This window comes from Schistocerca cancellata, chromosome 9 (assembly GCF_023864275.1).
Source record: "Schistocerca cancellata isolate TAMUIC-IGC-003103 chromosome 9, iqSchCanc2.1, whole genome shotgun sequence".
Lineage (NCBI taxonomy): Eukaryota > Metazoa > Arthropoda > Insecta > Orthoptera > Acrididae > Schistocerca > Schistocerca cancellata.
Window position 1 is genome coordinate 139,365,578 of NC_064634.1, and position 24,254 is coordinate 139,389,831.

General features: G+C 42.4%; 1 protein-coding gene across 1 annotated transcript in view; it reads right to left on the reverse strand.

Annotated features, from left to right (window-relative positions):
- LOC126101130 (UDP-glycosyltransferase UGT5-like) overlaps positions 1 to 24,254 on the reverse strand; it is a 181,339-nt gene that overhangs the window by 107,207 nt on the left and 49,878 nt on the right. The window contains exon 2 of the mRNA XM_049911813.1: positions 9,356 to 9,596. Within this exon, the coding sequence (XP_049767770.1) occupies positions 9,356 to 9,596 (241 nt within the window). The remainder of the gene's footprint in view (positions 1 to 9,355; positions 9,597 to 24,254) is intronic.

The window sequence follows — 24,254 nt, forward strand, 5'->3', positions numbered from 1 at the left end:
CAACTCACAGAAACTGTAACGCACAGAAATAAATGGGACAAACATAATAGAACAGTGAAACTTACTACTACAACAACAGTAAAAAAAGAAAACTCGTCCGATTAGCTGAGCGTCTTCCAGAACACAGGGAAGCGCGCTCGTCCAAAATCGAATCAGCCCACTGGGTTAACGATGGGGGCTGGTGTGCCTACCAGCCGGAACACACATGCATGTCCAAAGGAACATAGCGTAGTAGGGGTGTTCAGGAAGTGTCTCCGCAGTGCCGTATGAATGTTGGCCGCGCATGCCGTATGATTGCCTGCCTGGGTTACTTCCCTTCAAGTGGACTCTCCCAACATTCTTCTGTTTCGTTTATCTCAGCCAGCGTCGGTAGTATGGTTGGTGTGTTCGTTACGTGTTGACGTGAACGTTTAAGTTTAGTTCCTTTGTTCGTTTGTTTCGTTTGTCACTGTTAAAATGCTAACCATTGAAGAACGTGTATTTTTAGTCGAACAAGTGTTCAAAGCTGGCTGTAAATACACAGTTTCAGTTAGTCAAACATTTAATCCAGTTTTCCCGGAGACAACACTCCCACATCGCGATATTGAGCGAGATTTGATTAACAAATTTCGAAGTACTGGTTCAGTGACAGATGCACCAAGAAGTGGTCGTTCTAGCGTTTTGTCTGAGGATAAACTACTCGATATTTCCAATAAAATGTCCACGAGTCCGAACAAGTGAGTAAGAAAACTCGCCCAGGAAATCCGTGTTAGTGTCGGAACGGCCCACACAGCTGTAAGGGAAAGAAATTAGAACTTTTCCCCATACAAAGTGATAGTCGTGCAAGAACTGAAAAATACTGATCATGACAAGAGACTGCATTATTGTCAATGGTTCAAAAATTTCGATAAACAAAATGGAAGTGATATTCTTAACGAAACGTTTTTCACTGATGAGGCGTGGTTCATTTATCTGGGTACATGAAGTCACAAAGTTCTCCTAAGTGGAGTACTGCAAATCCGTTGTGTATTCATGAGGAACCACTTCGTTCTGTGAAAATAGGAGTTTGGATTGCAGTTTCTAGACGTCGGATTGTGGGTCCCATATTTTTCAATGAAACAAACGCACAACGTTACTGCAGTGATATTCTGTACCCATTCATAGCAGAACTTGTGTTAAGTGAAATACTCAACGGTTATTTTCAACAAGATGGTGCAACCGCGCATACAGTTCGGGTTTCAATGACACTGGTTGCTGATGTTTTTGGTGATCGCGTAATTTCACAGGCACTTTGGTCTCCACGATCGCCTGACCTAACACCACCCGACTTTTTCTTCTGGGGTGCAGCGAAAGCAACTGTCTATAAAAACCGTGCAAAATCCATTGATTAATTGAAAACTGCAATATCCACTTTCACTGCTTCTGTTACAGAAGAAATGTCACAGCTTGTGTTTATAAACATGATTAGATGAATTGAATTGTGTATTCAACAACAGGGCGGACACTATCAACATTTAATGCGAAAATTTGTAAGTAAAAATTAATATTCAATACATTAATAACTTGTATTTCACTGAGTTTCATTTCGGTATATTCACTGCGGCATACGGCACGTGCGGCTATCATACGGCACTGCGGAGAGACTTTTTGAACACGCCGTACTTATCGAGAATACACATAATTGATGTGCGAGAGCAGGTCGTAGACACACGGAAGTTGAAGTCTGTCCGTGAGCTGCGCTCGGATAGCCTAATGGTAAGGTGACCTCTCGCGACAAGCGGCAAATCTGGATAGGAATACCGGTCGGGCACAAATTTTCATTGTGCTCATTCCATTATACTCTAACAGCCGATGGTTGCCCATATTCGCAGCTGCAAATTTCATGTACATGATTTCTAAAGACGGCTTCAAACCCTTGAGATATGAATTTAATAGCAAATTACAGCACGTTTAGTGGACGACGTTGACTTATGTTGCAAAATGAGAACAAGAAGTAAAAATTGTAGATATTTTGTCTAGAAAAAAAGGTAGCTTTTTATTGGTTTTCGGGACGCGCCCATACAGCCATCTCAACTGTGGAATGTCATTTATGACGATACGAACGTAACGACTGAGAAAAGCCAGTACTATAGCGGAGAAAGTATCTGACCCCCTCCTCCCCCCCCCCCCCCTCAACTTCCCCGCGTCTGTTCCTGTGCTGGTTCCTCACATGGATATGGTACTAGGTTGAGTTTTTTTATTTCATTTATTATTTTTATGTTTTTCCTTATTTGGTTATTAATAGACATAAATTCCACAATTCTGGGATTCAAAAGAAAACAAATTTTTCTTTACAAAGGCTTCAGAAAAATAAGAAAAAAGCTATCCATTTCCTTGACGATTTTCAAATAAAGCACGAAAACATGGGAGCATCTGCCACTTCCAGTGCGCGTTCACAATGCAGGGTGATTCAAAAAGAATACCACAACTTTAGGAATTTAAAACTCTGCAACGACAAAAGGCAGAGCTAAGCACTATCTGTCGGCGAATTAAGGGAGCTGTAAAGTTTCATTTAGTTGTACATTTGTTCGCTTGAGGCGCTGTTGACTAGGCGTCAGCGTCAGTTGATGCTAAGATGGCGACCGCTCAACAGGAAGCTTTTTGTGTTATTGAGTACGGCAGAAGTGAATCGACGACAGTTGTTCAGCGTGCATTTCGAACGAAGTATGGTGTTAAACCTCCTGATAGGTGGTGTTTTAAATGTTGGTATAAACAGTTTACAGAGAATGGGTGTTTGTGCAAAGGGGAAAGTTCTGGACGGCCGAGAACGAGTGATGAAAATGTAGCACGCATCCAGCAAGCATTTGTTAGAGAATTGGCTGTTCCCTCAGCTCGAACAAGAAGCACAACAATTCATATATCAGCAGCATGGAGCGCCACCACATTGGCACTTATCTGTCTGTAACTACCTGAACGTCAACTACCCGAGGCGATGGATCGGCCGCCAGGCAGCCCGTGACAGAGCACTTCATCACTGGCCTCCAAGAAGCCCTGATCTAACCCCCTGCGATTTTTTCTTATGGGGGTATGTTAAGGATATGGTGTTTCGGCCACCTCTCCCAGCCACCATTGATGATTTGAAACGAGAAATAACAGCAGCTATCCAAACTGTTACGCCTGATATGCTACAGAGAGTGTGGAACGAGTTGGAGTATCGGGTTGATATTGCTCGAGTGTCTGGAGGGGGCCATATTGAACATCTCTGAACTTGTTTTTGAGTGAAAAGAAACCTTTTTAAATACTCTTTGTAATGATGTATAACAGAAAGTTATATTATGTTTCTTTCATTAAATACACATTTTTAAAGTTGTGGTATTCTTTTTGAATCACCCTGTATATTGGCGAAAAACACGAGGGTTAGTATCGTTATCACACGCAACTACATAGCGGGCATAGTGTCCGAGAAGCTATACGATCGAAGTAGTCTTCGTCCGAGGGAAAATGGAGAAGTCTGGACTCTGAAGAAGTTCAACCGAGAAGGCAGCTTCAGTTGGTTTGGCAAGGAAGGTCAGTAGTCGGCGGATCCAGTGCCAGCGTTTCCGTCCACAAGAGAGAAGCCTTTGGCGTAACGTATCAGGTTGATGATATGCGTCGCATAGACCAGTCGGACTGAGACCAATGCAATGGAGGCGTTCGTTAGTTGAGATCAGATTTTGAGTGACCGTATACCACGGTAAAGTGACTTTCATTGGGAGAATAGGAAGACACGTGAAACCACACTGTTTTCCGTGATATTAATGGCACGGCCATTTCAACTGGGGAGAGGGATTGCTGTACTCGAAAAAGTAAAGATCTAGTTGTAAGGCGTGTTAATGATAAAATGTCGACTCCCAGAAATCTTATAAAATTCGCGAATGTGTCACAATTTGGATTTGATCCGGCCAACATCGGCAGGGAGAGGCAGACTGGCCGGTCGAAGACACGAAAATCAGCGAGATCTAATAGAATGAGTACGTGCTGAAACGTTACACGGTGTAAACAGTGTTGAAGCCTTCTCTCAGATATTGGGACGAGACCTCGCAAACACTTCATATCGAAATCTAAAAATATTTTTCCAAAGGAAACGACGACAGTTCCATCAATTTTCGCGCCATCATCGGGGGAGGGGGAGTATCTGTGCAACACAGTACACTTTGCTGAAAATGCATTAATCTCCGCGTTTCGTGAAGAAGACTACGGGAATGGCTATCTTATTTCCGAATTGACCCTTTAATTCGATTCGTCACCTACCGCCAATTGATTGCAGCCCAAAGATCTGTGGCCTGTAGGCCATGAAAATAAAACGTGATGAAAACCCCGCAATGGTAATGGTGTAGGTTTCCGTTCATTAATGCGGACCCAGAGAGAACAAAATGAATCTAGTATGTCCTTGACCAAGGATATGTCGTCGATATGACGTAGAATTACATCATCCACATACGTTCGTACCGAGAAGGTTCCTCTTAATATCTTCGAACCGCACAATTCATTGCCAATACGGCGAAGCAGAGGTTCTACGGACAAGACAAAAGCGATGTGGAGAGGGGACTCCCTATGGTAAAACCCCGTCGGATGGTGATCTGGAGAGTAAATTGTCCACTCGCTACGACAAATGCTTGAATACCTTTAAAGAGATTGGAAAATACCTGACCCTCTTACGATGTTCATAAATGGATTTTAAGACCGTAATACGACGCGGGCAATTTGTGCGAAGTCGTCCACTTTCATTACTTACAAAACAGCTTCCTTTTCGTCCTGCGTAAATTATATGTATCTGATATCCACACAACTGTAAATGGGAGTGGATATTTCGGTTGACCATTATGTCCATGGATCGAGATCCATTATAAAAGCACGCCGTCTTCAGGGGACCATCCGACCCCCGTGTCATCCTCAGAGGAGAATGCGGATAGGAGGGGCGTGGGGGCAGCTCACCACTCTCCCGGTCGCTATGATGGTATTCTTGACCGAATCCGCTACTATTCGGTCGAGTAGCTCCTCAATTGGCATCACGAGGCTGAGTGCACCCCAAAATCCAATATAGACTTGTAAATCGTGCTGAACGGATCAGCATTCACACCGAATATTCCCTATGTCCGCAAACGAAAGCAGAACGATCTTGAGGAAGCTGTCATCACCTTTGGCGGAACTTAAACACCGTAACATTCGTATATTTCACCTCCGTGTTCGATAGAAGAACCATGTTGTTAGAGCCACTGCAGTGAGTGAAAGGGACTTGTCCTCGAAAGGAGCCAGTCAATCCCTATGCAGGTACAGACACTAGACATAAAACACTTAGAGTTCAGAATCGAAGTAAGCTGCTTGAACCTGTTCTGTAGTCACCATGATCGTATTCACAAGCCAGTCATGAATTTCTGATGAACTTGGCTGTTCTTGCCGCGTGGACTTTCAAAAATTAACCTGATGATACTGGGACGTGAGATATTCCAGGGAGCCATGGACTACATTGTGGTATAACACAATGCTATGTCAAAATTGAGTCACAAACACGAGATGCTGAGAGAGAATGATGTGACGCCCACAACGACTCACACGATACTGAGGACAAACAAGGAAGCTCTCGCAGCTCTACGATAGAGGCGGGAACAGGTAGAATCTACTCGCCCGACACGCAAAGCTGAAACGACATACCGAGGCGGACAAAAAGTTGGACGACAGAAAATTCTTTGATCAGTGGTAGAATGTTACGAAATTCACGCAAAAAAAGGAGACCCAGATTTTAAAAGTTTTGTCGTATGAAAAGTGGCCAGTTTATCTTAAATCACAATATAACGTAGACTTCTCTTCGGAATTTTTGAAACTGGCAGTCTACTGTTTTGCAGTTCAGGCCGTATGGCCAACGTGGATGGGGTGTTCTCTTTCCTAAACTCGCAGTCGACAAAGGAATCCAATAAATTGCAAACCGACACAGTAATAAAGATGATGATTTGTGTAACTTAAAATTTTCCTGTAAAGAGTTCCACAAAGCGAATAGCAAAAAAAAATAACGTTCTGGATCAAATGGGTCCAAATGAGAAATATTAACAGTTAACCAAAGATTATTATTGCTATTACTTTTTGAGGTTAGTAGAAATGATCAGCGTTACTGAATATCTTATCGTATACTGTCCCAGAAAACAAGATAATCATAATTTTTTTAATGAACTTTTACTTTATTTTGATGTAAGTTTATCTTACGGATAAGACTGAGCAATTAGGAGACTGAGCACTTAATTGGTATCATAATCCAAATAACACTATTTACTGATTTGGTTCTTTTTGAAGGTTGAGCACACAAAAAATACCGACAGTTACTGATTATTAATAAACGACTGAAAATATCCGAATGACTACTTACGTTAGAAAGACAGTACCGTTTGTGGAAATTGCAACACCAAGAAGGAAACGCATGAATTCAATTTATTTAATACTAAAGGTTAGGTGCATGACAAGTAACGAATGATTACCTTTTCAAATCTGTACCTGTCCTTTGAGCACTACTATTTAGTATGTCGTGTGGCCACCATATGCTGCAATTAGAGCTGCTATACGCCGTGGCATTGTATGTATAAGGTTTGAATACGTTCCTGAGGGATTTACTTCCACGCAGTATGTATCCGAGTCCACAAATCAGTGACACCAGTTACTGGAGGACCGTGACGCACCAGGTGCCAATCGATCATATCCCAGACATGTTCGATGGGCGACATGTTTGGCGAGCCTGCAGGCCAGGGAAGCAATGGTACCCGTCGCTCTTCGAAGAAGGCCTGTACATTCCTCACAATATGTGGCTGGGCATTGTCCTGTTGAAATGTGGCCTGTGCAGATGCCTGAAGCAGGGGGAGTAGCTCAGGCTCCACAACCTCCGTTAGGTACCGGTTGCTGTTCAAAGTGCCTGCAATACGTACGACGCGAGATCGGTTGTTGTAACCAATGGCGCCCCAGACCATCACACCTGGTTGTTTGTCCGCTATGCCGCTCCACAATGCAGCCGTCCAAGTTGCGCTCACCACAGTATCGCCGGACGCGTATGCGGCCATCACTGTAGGGTACGTTGAAGCGGGACTCAACCGAAAAGATTACATGTTGCCACTCAGCACCACAGTGACGGTGTTCACGTTCCAGTTGCACTCGGAGGAGCTTGTGGTTTCTGGACAATGGAAGCCGACGTAATGGCATGCGTGCAACCAGTCCAACCTGCAGCAGACGCCGACGAACCGTCGATACCAAGTTCACACCTGTTGCAGTGCTCCAGCGACGAGCCAACACTGTGGATGACGCTGTACGGTCCGTGATGTCCATACGGACAAGATGACTCCAGTGCTGTAGTCATGTGTGACCAGTTCCGACTCGTCGTTGCGTACGACCTTCCTCTATCCACTGCTTCCACACACACACACACACACACACACACACACACACACACACACACCACTGTCGAAGCAGCATGTCCCGTGCGAGCCGAAATGTCACGGTATGACAACCCCGTTTCCCGGAGACCGATCACACTGCCCCGTTCGAACTCTCTCACATGCCGACATGGCTCCCTTCGAAGTGGACGAGGCATACTGGCACTCACTGTATTGTTTCCACCTGCTGTGGCAGCTCTGCGCCGATTACATTGGGCGCAACATCGACCATGTCTGACCGACACGAGGGCTCTGCTCGGCCTTCGTGTACCCCATCTCGCTGCTAAACTTACCACGTATTGCTTGCACACCCATCACCACTTCCACCAAGTGCGGTGCTATTCGGGTAATTCCTTCTCTGTGTTGCACTTTTCACAAACGGCAGCAAATGTCAGGCTAAATAAAACGCCCAATCCGCTTTTTCAGTTTTTAGTCTTGGCAAATCTAATTCTGTATTACTTATTACTATTACCCCTAAATGTACGATGTGACTTGCTTAAGATGTTCACAACTTTTCTTGTAATCGGCCAATTATTTCTGGGTTATTTCTCTGGGCAATAGGAACTATCTTTCATTCATCCATATTTAAAGAAAGCTGCCATTCTAGAATGAAATTTTCATTCTACAGCGGAATGTGCGCTGATATGAATCTTCCTGGCAGATTAAAACTGTGTGCCGGACCGAGACTCGAACTCGGGACCTTTACCTTTCGCGGGCAAGTGGTCTACTAACTGAGCTACCCAAGCACGACTCTTCGCGTTATCATTTATGGAAGAGTCAAAATACTTGTTACCAATGAGAAATTAACTTAAAGATGTTGTTGGACAAATGTCGCAGCTGTTGACCGACTTGAGGAATAGAACAGAGTGGTTCGCCAGTCCTTGTAATGGCCATTAGGATGGATGGAAGTTCACATTGTAAGGGGTCCGTAGGCCCTTACTATAAGTTTGCACTCGGCACAGGTCGATAGGGCAAACAATCGATTGTGTCGTGTTGCGAGAGCGAGTGTGAGTTGAGTCAGTCCCGTGTGGCGGGCCGAGCTGTGCGGAAGGCAGCAGTTGTTGTAATGCAAGGTTTTACCGACAAAGGGAGTGGCCATCGCCGCGGTTTAACCCCTTTGTGCTAGAATAATACGGGGAAAGTGAAGTAGTATAATTACGAAGTGATCAGTGATATTTTTAGTGCCGATATTTTGGTTTCGCGTCTACCGCGCCGGCATCATTTTTGGATTGCAGTTTTGGATTGCAGTGTTGGATTGCAGTGATTGGATTAGCGTGTGACGAAGGCAGTGGCTGTCTCCTCCTTTTGTGTTTTTGAGACGAATATAGGTTCTTGATTAGTGAAACTGTGTTGGTGTTCTTCTTGTTACCAGACATTTCATTATTACAGCATTTATGAAGGAAAAACTGGAAAGTAACAACTCCGTAGCAGTCAATTCAGATTGCCAGCCCCAATAGGTACACGGTCGCATTAATAATTATTGGGCTGCTATTCGATCAGATCAGATCGGGTCGAAAATTATAAAACGGAGGTGTTACAAGATCAACATATAGTTCAGTTCTGATTGCAGTCAGACCGTGGCTGCAAATAAGTTACATTGTTACATTTCTGATGTAGCAACACACACAGGTTCTGCTGCAGTGCTTGTAGTTATCAAAGTTTCCCGGAACTGCAGTGAACGTATAGTTGTCGCCATGTCCTAAGATAGCTGTAGTGAGATGATAAAAGCATTTCCATTGCATTTGAGTCGGGTCACGGACCTATTCAATCATTAGGATGGCGGTAACAGCGCCCCCCTCCCCCTTCCCGAACAGGAAGAAGAAGCATTGACTTACCATGTAGAAGATACACCGAAATGGATCGTTAGGTGATAAAAACTACTGCTTCATGTGACAATAAGAAGAAGTAGTAAATGGAATCCCAGTTGCTTGGAGGTGTGCACCACTTACTGGGCATGATGTCTAGGTTGGCCGCGACAGGCACCATGGTCCAGTTGCGGTGGGGCTCCTTCTCTGCGAGCGGCGTGATGATGGTGACGTGGTGGCCCCTGTCCGCCAGCTCCCACATGAGCGCCCGGAAGATGTGCCAGTGGCTCCACGCCGGGATCGGAACAACGTGCAGGATGCGCGCCCCGTGTGCCACAGACAGCAACGAGGCCACCAGCAGCAGCTGCCGCAACAGCGAGGCCATCTGCAACAGAAGGGACGGCCAGATTTGTTTCTCTCTCACTGCGTTCTCCAAGTAGGACACGCTATCAGTATCCAGTTCACAGCTCGTCAGTGATAACATCAAGAAACTGACTTTCTTTTCATATTTTCATTCACTAATGTCTTACAGCTTCGTAATATACGGATTTCTTCACTGAGAAAGAATTTGTGTTGTGTACGTCTTCATACACAACGGTAAGGAGAGGTGCAATTCAACTATTTGCAGACCTTGGATCTGGATGGTGATTCATCACAAAAATAATATCAGCAGGAAAGAAAAGTTAACTCCAAGAAGAGCTGTGTCGGCAAATGTAATAGAAAAAGGAGAGTATTTCGAAATTGCTCGAGGATAAAGTAGATAAGAAGCATTTGCGACTAGTCTCTTAATAATCTTCGTTGATCCATTATGGATCGTGGGACGACGGCTGGCATGAACTTCTTGATGCAATAATTTACCAACAGTCTTATGATTTGTAGAAGTTTATTTAATTTTATGAACTATGTGCTACCAGTTTCGGCATTACATGGATGCCATCTTCAGGTCCCACTCGTCATAGTCGTAAAATGGCCAGGCGACACAAAGAGCTGTTGCACGACGATTGATTCACGGATCCATTTATATGGCTCCTTCCGTGTATAGCGATTTTACGACTATAACGAGTTGGGCCTGAAGATGGAATCAATGTAATGCCGAAACTGGTAGCACATAGAAGTTCATAAAATAAAATAAACTTCTACAAATCATACGGCTGTTGGTAAATTATTGCATCAAGAAGTGTCTTAATAGTTTAAAATTCATAAACTAAAAATTTCCGCTAAACTAGTGAATGGTGCTAGTGACGAAAAAATGTCCAAGATGTTTTAAAATTTCTTACATGTGAATCAACCATGATTAATGACGGGAATAGTCTGAAAGCTTGTGTCTTGGACATGTATACGCTGAAAAAGATTGTGTGACATGCGACAGACTCTTGATGGTTCAATAACAATGCTACGAACTTCCTACGAAATTAAAGAGGGTTTCATCTCAGATTTTAACGAATGCAAAGCTTTACTGACAAACAAAAGATGAACAGAATCAAAACTAGCGTATGGAGAAGTGTTCATTGTATTCAGCAACCGACCTGACGAAAAATTCTAGCTATTTTTGGTTATAGGTAAAGTGAGTGGAGAGATCAAAAACCGTCTTTATGGTCGCTCAGTGATTGTATTAGAACTGAAAGGAAGATGGTACAGATAAGCCTGAGACTGGATTCAGTCTCCGCTGAGGAAGCTGGTAGTACAGCTCCTTGTTTCAGCCTTCGCTGTGACGCCGACATGACGTTTTGAAGTAAGTGCTCGTAGAACATATCAACTAAAATCACTCAACAAGGAAAAGACGATAGGAGCCGCCGTTCCTAAAAGAACTACGGTAAATCTTCGGCAATTCTAGCTGCAGTCTATGGTATGTCGCTGGAGCAAAGAAGTGTCCCAAGGGAATGGCGACTGGATGAGTAAACTGGAGGGGTGGGCTGCAGGAGCAGACATGATTACTGAACAAGGTAACGCATCAAACAGGACATTTAATTAACTTCTATTTCTCCAAGACTAATTACAAATACTGTTGCAGGAATTGGAATCACCGGCCGTTGTGGCCGAGCGATTCTAGGCGCTTCAGTCCGGAACTGCGCTGCTGCTACGGTCACAGGTTCGAATCGTGCCTCGGGCGTGGATCTGTGTCATGTCCTTAGGTTGGTTAGGTTTAAGTAGCTCTAAGTCTAGGGGACTCAGATGTAAAGTCCCATAGTGCTTAGAGCCATTTTTTTGAATTGGAGTCCAGATAAAAGTCCACAAGGAAGAGTCTCTCTGTACTAAAGCACGGACTAGAAAGGCAGAGCTCTGACCAGGCGGCTTCTGCGTAGTATTACCTTGGGAAGGGTCTCTGACCGCAAATGGACTGACCCATTGCCACCGACCATCCTACGAGGGGCGTTTGTGAAGTCCGAGAGATGGCACCACCGGCGCGTATCGGGGTCATGTTTAGTTAGTAGCATCTTTGGAAAGAACGTACACCGAGTTTCAGCCATATTGGTCTATTTCTTTGTGTTTGGCTTCCGTGAGAATCAAGGAAGTCGAGTGATTGTCAAAAAACGGACGAAAAAGCCTTTCGTGTGGTGATTAAACATTACTTTATGAATGGCAAAAGTCCTCAGGAGACTAAAGAGAAGCTTGATAAACATTACGGGGACTCTGCACTTTCGATTAGAACAGTTATAAGTGGTTTCAAAATTTTCGGAATGGCCATATGGGCGCAAGTGATGCTGAATGTTGAAAGGTCTCTGTTGGATTCCTTTCATGTTTAATTTCTTAAATCTGTTGCCATTTATGGAATAAATTCCTCTTCTAAATGTACTGTGGCGTTTCTGACTATCTGGGAGAAGACTGAGCAGTGGAACGTGTTACTTTTACACATAAACAAGAACGATATGTCACACTACTACACTTTAAAGCACAGTTTATATGTAATTCTTATATGTAATTCATGTCACACAGTCTCATACGGAACCTACATCCGCTTTCTTTTATATACTGTATATGATAAGATACTGTCATCCCCCTTCCCTTTTGTGTGAGAGGATGAATGAGCATATGTATTTCTAGTTGCATGCTTGAGGGTAGCAGACAAGGCTGTCTGCTAGAGAACAGTAGGACCAACGTCGGAACAGGTAGCTACGCTTCCTAAAAGCAAAGAGGTTTCTATCCTTAGTATGGTCCTGTCCGTCCGTTGTCATGTTGGTATAGGAAGCTGCCCCTCTGGCCACTTCCGTTGATCTTTGTGAGCCGCCCCCAGGAAGCATGCTCGGCAGTAGGCAGTTGCAGGGTGGCCGTGGCGAGCGTCTGAAGTGGTAAGATCTCCGGCTAAGCGCGTGTCTGTTAAGTCCGTAGGACAATGGATTTCTTAAGTTCAGCCTAACTGAAAATTTAATCACCTTGATTTCAGGTTTAGCTCTAAAATATCTAATGCTATCTTAAAGTGCAGCGGAGTGTAATTCTCGTGTTAAATTCAGATTATTTTGCGGTAGTTGCTTTGTTACTACTTTGTGAGTAAAGTGGAACTACGTGTTGATCAGTAACTCTAACTAAGTTCATCAATCTTAAATGCGAATGTTTGTGTGATTATAACGTCTCGTCTTGAGAATACTTTTTTAATATAGCAACTTTTCTTTATACTTTTCTTTATGTTCAACCCACGTGGGGTGTACTTTGCGAGACCAGTACCACGTGCTTATATAACTGTTTGACCCATCAGGTTAATAGTAAGACGTTAGTAACCAGTTCAAGGTTTTTCTTTTGTCAATTGCTTTTCGATCTAATGTATTTTAATTATCAAAATTATTCTGGAGTTGTACGCTTTGTGTAAACCAAGTTGACCACGTGGAGCATGTGGTGTAATCATCAAAGTAGCCCTCAGCTATTCTTTTTGCGAAGACTTCACAAAGAGTTAATATGAATTTAGTATACCAGTGTGTGGTAATTACATGACGGACAGAATTGTGGTATGAACGTAATTTCTTTGGGTAAAAACTGAATCAGTTGGTTGTGGTTAATTTCTTCTTGCTGATGTTTCAATGTTCTTCGTGTGTGATTTTATGAATGCAGTGTTGTGTGCAGTCTCCCAATCTTGGCTCCATATTTTATGTGTTCCGTAAGATTACAATCTCATTTTTTTTAATCGTAAATAAGGCACCAGATCAGTTATAACTCACGTATAATATGCTGAAATTTCAAGGAACAACCTTAAAATAAATTTCCAAATATAAACTGATTTCTTTCTTTTTATTTAAATTCTCCTTTATATATATATATATATATATATATATTAATATCTGATGAAACAGTTGCCCAGTAATCCACGGTTAACGTCCCCAGACAGATCACGGCTTTTAACCCACTTTCATTGTCAATTAGCACCGATTTCAGCATACCAAATTAAAGTAACAACATTACACATGGCGACCCTGTTCTGTGATTCCGCTAGACTCTGGAATCTCTGAAATGTTAGATTGCGAGCGTGTTATAATCTTAATTTTTTTTCCCTACAGCGCTCAAACAACTTCTGCGTTGTTTCCGAGCAGACTTTCAAAAGATTCACGGCGTTGTTGATCGGCGTTGTGTTGTTTGTCTTGTTGTGTTTTTTATATTTGTGTGTTTTATATGTCTGTGTTTTTTTATTCTCGCTGGTAAATTCCACTGTTTCGATCAAAGATAAAAATTTGTTTTGCGTGTGAAAAAGTGTGTACTAGGTTGGGTATCTTTCGTGTGACTGTCGTAATTTTTGGGGGACACATTTATTGTGATTAGTGTGTTGCGTACTGAGTATAAATTGCACTAATGCAAACACGTAACCAAGCTAAAAGTAAGCGGTCCATCAACTTAAGCAACATGGACCAAGGGGATAATTTGATTTCCAATATTAACGCGTCGGGCGGTTCCGAAAATGCAATGGGGAATACTTCAGACGAAATGCAAAACAGCACGAACGGGCTCACATCAGAGCCAGAAATTAATTTGCCTCTAACTAACCAAATTGATGTAGCAGAACTCATGAAAGCCTTATTGCAACAAAATAAAGAAAACGCAGAGAAATCCGAGAAATCGATCCGCGAGCTAGGCGAACAAATGACGCAGAAATCAGAAAAATCGTTCCGAGAACAAAAAGAATCATCCGAAAAATCGATCCGCGAGCTAGGCGAACAAATAGACGAAAAACTAATCCAGCAGACAAATAAAGTCGACAAGTCGATGCAGAGAGTGTCCGATGATATCTCACAAAGAATAAACAATCTGGCAAGTGAGATAAAAAGTGATATTATGAAAGAATTAGGCCGTACATTTGAACAAATCGATGATCGACTGCAAGCTTTAGAACAGAGCAAGCGGAGGGGCGATACCGAATCTAAAGAAAGCGAAGAACGGCTGCTTAGGAATTTCCAAGAGCTGAGGGAAGAATGCCAAAGGGAACACAAGCAGGTAATCTCGAGGGTTCAAGAGGCGGAAACGCATTGTCCCATGTCCGTTAGCAACACAATAGCGGACAACAGTTTAGCGATCCACGCGTTGGAACAGCAAGTAGAACAATTGAAGCAGACTGTGGCGGAGGACAAGAGACAAATTGATGATAAGATTGCGGCATTAGCGGACACTGTAGGCACGATGAAGCTGACGGAAAGCGAGAACAATACTACACCGGTAGCGGCCGCAGAGACCGAAGAAGTGCGTTCACTTCTTAGATTTCAGAAGGGACAGTTTGAAGTGAACAGACAACACAAAGCTGTAACAGGCGAATTACAAGAACATGTGGCGCATCTGGAAAACCGCATGGCGTGTGATTCCGAACTCGCCAATAGCACTAAAAATAGCCGTACGAACAGTGCAGAGAGGGACTCCGGCCACGAGGGAGATTTTGACGACAGGGAAGAATGTAATTTGAGGGGCAGACATGAGAATAATAGAAACATTCAAGGGCCTCGCCAGGAGGAAATGCGGGGATTTGATTTCAAACATTTCCTTACGGTGAGAAAGTTTGAGATATTCCGAAATTCGCAAAAAGGAATACATCCACGAGCATGGCTCGAGCAATTTGAGTTCTGTCTTCCTCCCGACTGGGCAAGTTCACATAAGATAGAATATATGTGTGGCTATTTGGAAGGCGAACCGGCGATTCGCATGAGGTCGGCAGCGCGTCACTGCAACTCCACTCGGGAGTTTCGACAAGCCTTTCTGTCCGCCTATTGGTCGGAAGCGGCACAAGATAGGGTCAAACATGGCATAATTATGCTGCCAAATTTGAACCAGTCTGGTTTCGGCAGCCCTGCACGTCTATTCGACCACATGCTGCAGGCAAATCAATTTTTATACGACCCATACGGGCCTGCGGAACTAATTAGGATATGCATCACCAAATTGCCGATGCACTTGCGGCACGTCATTCTTGCGGGACGATGCAAAGAGGACGTGGAAACGTTTAAAACACTTCTCCAAGATTTGGAATATAATACAGCAGAATGCCCGCCTAATCAGGCACAAAGTTATTACGGGGCACAGCAGCGCGATCGCAGTCGTGGCCGTAGTACTAATCAACGGCGTGACTGGTCGTCGCGACGCGAACGGAACAATAATCGGGACAGGCCGTATAGAAACTGGGGTGACAGTCGCGAACACAGGTGGAACAACAGAAATGATCGAGGACGTGGACAAGATCGTGAACGCTACAGGTACGGCAACCAGAATCGATATCACGGTGAACACGGTGGGAATAGGACTGTAGGCGGAGCACCTCATGATGTCGAAATTCGGCCGGCTAACCCTAGACATAATCCAGCAAATGGAAATGAACGAAACCGGCAATGACAAACGATCAGCGCAGAAGGCGCCCAATCGGAACAAATGAGCGACATGGCAAATGAGTAGAAAGGACAGTGAGAAGTAGAGAGGACAGTGAGGAGAAATAATTGATTAGTTTAAATTTGTAACATGCATTTTGAATAATATGTTGGTAAAAATAGTGATAAAGATGTTTCTATGTGATGGATTGAAGTGATGTTTTAATTTTTTTTCTTGTGCAATTAGGATTTAGTTTGATTCAAACGTGAAGATAAAAGGTTTCTTTGTGAACGAGTAAAATGCTGTTTATGTTTTTTTTGTGTGTAAATTGAAAAGAGTCGCTCCTGAGGAAAGCAAGATCGTTGCTGAATTAGTGCATAAACTCAGGGGAACATCCGATCTGTGGGTATTATGGGTCTGGCAAACCCAGGTCCCCAGCTGTTAGTAGCCGTGTTTCCGATTTTCTGTTTTCAGTGCTACTATCTATCTATTACTATTCTATATCTGTCAGTGTAAATGAGGATCTCTTACTATAGTATGCATGCTGTATGAATATTTTAAGATAGGAGAACTCTGAGAAAGGAATGAGTAAGTTTGGAATCTTGAAAACAGGATGCGATAATACGATTGTTGAACCATTGGCTTCCAATATGCGATGATATGTTAATATTGATGATATATGTCTTTTTTTGTTCTTTATAGCTGAGTACGTAAAGTGCTGTCTGTGGATTTCGTAAGTATATTGATTCCCTTCAAGGTGAAAGAAGAATTGTGGTTTGTGTAATTTACGTGGCTCTGAAACATTATTGTGGTAGTCAAATACGAGCAGCTTTTCAGCAAATTGAGAATGGAACGGAAATATGGATCCTTTTTGTAGTTTTGATTGATGTTGAGCCAAAGCCTAAAAAAATTATTCTGCGTTAATACTTGTCCTAGAAAAGCGACGTTTGTGTGTTTTGCTGATGCTGTGAGCATTACAGCTTACTGTTTTCGCTGGTGCAGGATGCACTGCAGCCTATATGATTTGTACTGAGGAAATTTCCCTCTTGAAGGTAGAGGATGATTAAATAATTTTGATTATGGGAACGAAGGAAAGCTTGGTTTAAGGTAATAAGGATAAAGCAAAACATTTGTCATTTAAACTACAGGAGGATTCGGATCTTTTGTGTCTGTTGTAAGTTCAATATGTTAAGATGATACTGTTTTACAGAATAGAGGTGACCACAATTTTGCCATTCATGAGAAATGAATCCAGAATAACCACCACAGGCGAAATAACTGATTTGGAAGCGAAAGGTAACGTAAAGAAGGAACGAAATCGCAGCAAAATGGGTAAGAAACTGTAATATAACCTGTATAATGCAAATATTTTTAACCTTCTCAGAGTCATCTGCGTGATTAATTGTTGTGATAACGTAATTTTAGGTGAAATTTTCTTACTGTTTTATGTGTGAATATATGAGTATGATAAATGTATAATTGGCGTGTAAATAACCATTGTTCTTTTGAATGTGTATGTTTAAGGAAAGTTCTCCATATTTATCATGTGACAAGACGTATGCCGCGAGCGTCAAGAAGAGGACGAATTAGAACAATGTTGTAGTGGTATATACACGGTGTTGAAATAGCATTGAAGTAGCTTATTGGCTTAACTAGTAGTGGATAGAAGTAGAATATTGAGTAATGCATGTTTATGGGTAGTTAGTTTGTAGAATAGACAACAGGTGTGCATGTATGTGTGTGTAAATAACATGTGAACCCTATGCTGTCCTGACCTATACTTGCACAAGGCATAATCCTATTCATTTTTAGTGAATTAATAAATAGCATTTGATTTATTAAAACGTAAGTGAACCACATTAGTGATGTGGATTTAAATATTATATTGTCAGTTCATTTAAATTTTTATTTTTATACTGTCAAGTCATTTCACTTTTATTTTTTTTTACATTGTCAAGTCATTTAAATTTTATTTTATATTGTCGATTCATCTAATTTTTTTATTGAAAAAAAATATTAAGTCTCACTTTGTTCTTAAAAATTGTGAAAGACAATACTAAGTGGTATTATGTATGACATTGTGTAATCACATAAGGATGATGAAAAATTTCTGTGAATGCAGTTGAGAACGTGAAAGCGAACCGGCAAAACTCTTAAGAGACAGCGGGAGCAGCCGGACTAGTTGTAAACTGGCGGGTTTCCCAGCAGGACACGCTGTCAGCCAGGCCACTTTGGGAGCGCGGCCGACAACAAAAGAAGGTACGCGGCAAACACTTTCCCTTGTACCTGGAGCTAATGGGCGGCCGCCCCGGGCGACCCTTCCTCGAGGCGATGACCTGAGATGGGCGAGCGGTCCACCGCGCGGAAATCCATCTGCTGGCAACGCACCACACGCGGCACGCGACCGTGACGAGACGGCCGCGGTGAAACAACACAAGGGGCGTGGAGCCTTTTGACAGGTACTGCCCAGAGAAACTTGCAGACGTCAACGACGCCTATCGACATTTCCTGATGGATGCCTACTGTCAAGCGACAGTAAATCATGGTTCGATGTTCTCTGGTCGCTAAGGGTGGCACAAAAGAAGAGCTATTAAGTGTCATCCTTGCCCAGGAATATCAAACCGGCGAGCCAATTGAGGATAACCCAAGAATGTAACAACACAAAGGGCGTGGAGCCTTTTGACACATACTGTCCAGAGTAACTGGCAGACTTCAATGACGCCTATCAACATCTCCTGACGGATGCCCACTGTCAAGCGACAGTAAATCATGGTTCGATGTTCTCTGGTCGCTAAGGGTGGCACAAAAGAAGAGCCATTAAGTGTCATCCTTGCCCAGGAATATCAACCTGGCGTGTCAAACGAGGATACCGCATGAATTTGACAACACAAACATGGAACCAAATCGAGATGACGTGACACGGGAGAAACTTCATGAGAGGGCAGAGACGGCGGGATCGCACGCAACAGATGGACAAAAAAATCCCTACTGACAGCTGCGGCGACGAACACCCCCCCCCCCTTCCCTTATATTGTGCCTCGGAACAGTGGAACTACTGAGTGTGTCAGTGAACAGTGATTATACGGTTCTTAGTCCAGTGCATATACGTGTGTTTCTGTCAGAGAAACTCTGACTCGTGTGTTTTGCAGGAGTTCGATTTATTGGTGTTTATTAGACTGACTCTTGTATTTTGCAGGTGTTCTATTTATCTTTTTTAGACTTTGAATCTTGTGTTTTGCAGGTGTTTTATTTATAGGTGTTTTTTTTGTTTTAGATGTTGACTATTGTACTGTTTTATCAATGTTTGTTTTTGTGTGATGTATTAGATTTGTGATATTTTGTTTCGTAAATTCATTGCTGTGGCATTGCTTCGTTTATCAGTCAGATAGCTTTTTATTCTCATTGAACTGTGATCGATTAGCCTTTGCATGGGGCATATTTACTGTGAGGAACCCCTTAAGGGTAACAATCACATAATTATTGTAGTTTCAGTATAATGACACAGTGCTCATTGTTTGCTAGCTAATTGAAATATAGTAGAGTGATTAAATGAGTGCCACATAGTTATTTTAATTCTACAAATTATTAGTTTTATACGATATAAAATTTTTTGCGATAACCACTTTGTAAAACATGTTTTTTCTCTTATCATTTTGTTGCTTTTGCAGATTGTGCATTGTTATGTTCTGCTTTTTAATACCGATGTTATTTGATGTTCTTTTTTTAATTGCTGTGGCACCTTTGCTATTTTCATAAATTTTGCTTGTTAATAAACAGTCATAAATTTTCCTGTGATCAGTTGGCTCTTGCAATGAGCAAATACTGGTGAACTCCATAAGGGTAACAACCAGAAATTGTTTTCATATTAATGACACAGGAACCATTGTTTTTACTTGCTGACCGAATTAGGTCTACACTACCTTTTAAATAGGTGTCACAGATTGTGTTCTTTTTTTTCTGTTTGAAATTGGTAGATTCTAAAGATGTGTTGAAATTATTGTGTTTTAGCAAGTAGCTGGTGTCCTTTTGCCTTTTCTTTTACACTTTTGGTTTAAGTAGGGTGTGAGAAGCCTGCTTGGGAATGTCCTAGCATGGCCAGAAAATTCCCTGCACAGTCTTTTCCCGGAGCGTTGGGGTTATGAAAGGTCTCTGTTGGATTCCTTTCATGTTTAATTTCTTAAATCTGTTGCCATTTATGGAATAAATTCCTCTTCTAAATGTACTGTGGCGTTTCTGACTATCTGGGAGAAGACTGAGCAGTGGAACGTGTTACTTTTACACATAAACAAGAACGATATGTCACACTACTACACTTTAAAGCACAGTTTATATGTAATTCTTATATGTAATTCATGTCACACAGTCTCATACGGAACCTACATCCGCTTTCTTTTATATACTGTATATGATAAGATACTGTCATCCCCCTTCCCTTTTGTGTGAGAGGATGAATGAGCATATGTATTTCTAGTTGCATGCTTGAGGGTAGCAGACAAGGCTGTCTGCTAGAGAACAGTAGGACCAACGTCGGAACAGGTAGCTACGCTTCCTAAAAGCAAAGAGGTTTCTATCCTTAGTATGGTCCTGTCCGTCCGTTGTCATGTTGGTATAGGAAGCTGCCCCTCTGGCCACTTCCGTTGATCTTTGTGAGCCGCCCCCAGGAAGCATGCTCGGCAGTAGGCAGTTGCAGGGTGGCCGTGGCGAGCGTCTGAAGTGGTAAGATCTCCGGCTAAGCGCGTGTCTGTTAAGTCCGTAGGACAATGGATTTCTTAAGTTCAGCCTAACTGAAAATTTAATCACCTTGATTTCAGGTTTAGCTCTAAAATATCTAATGCTATCTTAAAGTGCAGCGGAGTGTAATTCTCGTGTTAAATTCAGATTATTTTGCGGTAGTTGCTTTGTTACTACTTTGTGAGTAAAGTGGAACTACGTGTTGATCAGTAACTCTAACTAAGTTCATCAATCTTAAATGCGAATGTTTGTGTGATTATAACGTCTCGTCTTGAGAATACTTTTTTAATATAGCAACTTTTCTTTATACTTTTCTTTATGTTCAACCCACGTGGGGTGTACTTTGCGAGACCAGTACCACGTGCTTATATAACTGTTTGACCCATCAGGTTAATAGTAAGACGTTAGTAACCAGTTCAAGGTTTTTCTTTTGTCAATTGCTTTTCGATCTAATGTATTTTAATTATCAAAATTATTCTGGAGTTGTACGCTTTGTGTAAACCAAGTTGACCACGTGGAGCATGTGGTGTAATCATCAAAGTAGCCCTCAGCTATTCTTTTTGCGAAGACTTCACAAAGAGTTAATATGAATTTAGTATACCAGTGTGTGGTAATTACATGACGGACAGAATTGTGGTATGAACGTAATTTCTTTGGGTAAAAACTGAATCAGTTGGTTGTGGTTAATTTCTTCTTGCTGATGTTTCAATGTTCTTCGTGTGTGATTTTATGAATGCAGTGTTGTGTGCAGTCTCCCAATCTTGGCTCCATATTTTGTGTGTTCCGTAAGATTACAATCTCATTTTTTTAAATCGTAAATAAGGCACCAGATCAGTTATAACTCACGTATAATATGCTGAAATTTCAAGGAACAACCTTAAAATAAATTTCCAAATATAAACTGATTTCTTTCTTTTTATTTAAATTCTCCTTTATATATATATATATATATATATATATATATATATATATATTTATATATATATTAATATCTGATGAAACAGTTGCCCAGTAATCCACGGTTAACGTCCCCAGACAGATCACGGCTTTTAACCCACTTTCATTGTCAATTAGCACCGATTTCAGCATACCAAATTAAAGTAACAACATTACAATGTTCTGGACGCCCTGTAGAGGTTACGACTCCAGAAATCATTGATAAAATCCATGATATGGTCGTGGATGACAGAAGAGGTAGGATGCATGAGATTGCTAGTGCTGTGGGCATCTCAAATGGGTATATAATATTTTGCATAAACATTTGGACATGAGAAAGCTATCCGCAAGATGGGTTCCGCGATTGCTCACGCTTGACCAAAAACGGAATCGTGTGAAGTGTTGCAAGGATGGTTTGCAGCTGTTCAGGAAGAATCCGCAGAACTTTAAGCGTCGTGTCGTCATTGTGGATGCAACTTGGATACATTACTATACTCCTGAGACCAAACAACAATCTAAACAATGGGTTGCCAAGGGAGAATCTGCACCGAAAAAGGCGAAGACCATTCCTTCGGCCCGAAAGGTTATGGCGACTGTCTTTTGGGATTCGCAAGAGAATCCTCAACGACTATCTGGAAAAGGGTAAAACTATTATTGATGAATATTATTCATCGTTATTGGATCGTTTGAAAACCGACCTGCAAGGAAAACGCCGGCGATTGGACCACAAAAAAGTCCTTTTCCATCACGACAATGCACCAGCACACACCTCAGCAGCTGTGGCCGCAAAATTAATGGAAATAGTGTTCCAACTCGTTTCACATCCCCCATATTCTCTTGACTTCGCTCACTCGGACTACTATTTGTTCCCCAATTTGAAGAAATGGCTGGCGGGACAAAGATTTTATTCAAACGAAGTGGTGATTGCAGCATCTAATAGCTATTTTGCAGACTTGGACAATTCCTATTATTCGGAAGGGATCAACAAATTGGAACAGCGTTGGACGAAGTGTATAAGTCTAAAAGGAGACTATGTCGAAAAATAAGGAAGGTGTACCCCAAACACGTAAGTAGTGTTTTATTTTTGCACGGACTTTTCAAACGCCCCTCGTATATGGCGGCGGCAGAGGGCGCTCGTGGCATGGAGCCACTGGGGGTGCGGCTCACCACGCTTGCACTCCTGAGTCCGACAGATCCTACACTACTGCTGGCAGCGTCAGTCAGAAACGTGCATGATGCCCATAGGGTGGTATCGATACGTGATACCGCAGTTCGTCACTCAGTTGTGTGCAACAAGTATAACAAGCACACCGTGCAAAAAATTCGTTACCGCCACGAATAATCATGCTGATATCTAACACCGACTCTGGACGTGATAATAGCCTCAGCTCTGAAGGTCGAGAGAGCACAAGACTCATCAGGCGTGTCATAGCCAGCAGAAGCAGCTCATTAAAGACAAGCCCACATACAGCTATAGGTGGTCAGAAACGAGGTCTTTATATTCGCTTTAAACTCACCAGCGGATCCTCTGACGCCATCTTTGATGTCGCTGTCTCCATACACTCGAAAATTCGACTCGTCCTGTCTCAGCTGCTGCGCGCAATTATCTGCAAACTCGTCGAGTGAGTCTTATCGGGTACAAGAAGACAGTATCAGTTTAGAAAGGACACCTAGTACGAGTTTCCAAGTATAAACGTGGACACGCGGCTTTGTCACTATATGCACAATTAAGGATTTACCAGTACACAGACAGATCGGATAGCAGTGAATATAGTCCAGCTTATACATATGTTTGTATATGAATATATGTGAGTATATGTACGTAATTGTGTTTGTCCCATATATGTACGAGGGTTGGAACTTAAATAGTGGCAACTATTTATTCACAACCGATAAAAAAGTTACATGTTTGCACCTGTTACTGTCCTTCAAAGTAGTCACTAGCGTTGTGTAGAACCCGTTGCCAGTGATGTGGAAGGCGTGGTATACCGTTAGCAGAGCCTATCCTGTTGATGGTGCGAATGGAGCTGTCTACTGCCTGTCGAATCTCTGGAACAGTTCTGAAGCGATTGCCACGAAGAGGTTCCTTCATCTTCGGAATCATATCAAAGTCACAAGGATTTTTTTTTTGTGGTTTTAGGGCGCACAACTTTAATGGTCATTAGCGCCCTGACTACTCTAAGAATGCACCGCGAGGCACAAGTTGACAACAATAACTAAAATGGAAAACACGATAAAAGACAGACTGACAGGCATAGGATTAAAAAACAGCATCATCAAATGTCCTTAGAGAGGTTTGTCAAATTGATAAAACGAAGAACACGAGCAGCTGCTCGTGGGTCATCCGCTAAAATGGCATCGAAAGTACTTGGCAGGTTAAGATCTAGACGCAGTGTGTTAAAATCTGGACAGGACAGTAAAATGTGTCGAACCGTCAGCAAGTGCCCACATGGGCAGAACGGCGCCGGCGCAGCCGTCAGCAGATGGCGATGGCTGAATCGGCAGTGTCCAATTCTTAACCGGGCCAAAATTACCTCCTCCCGCCGAGAAGGGCGTGAGGAGGACGTCCAAGCCACGGGAAGAGGTTTTAAGGCCCGAAGCTTGTTGTCTG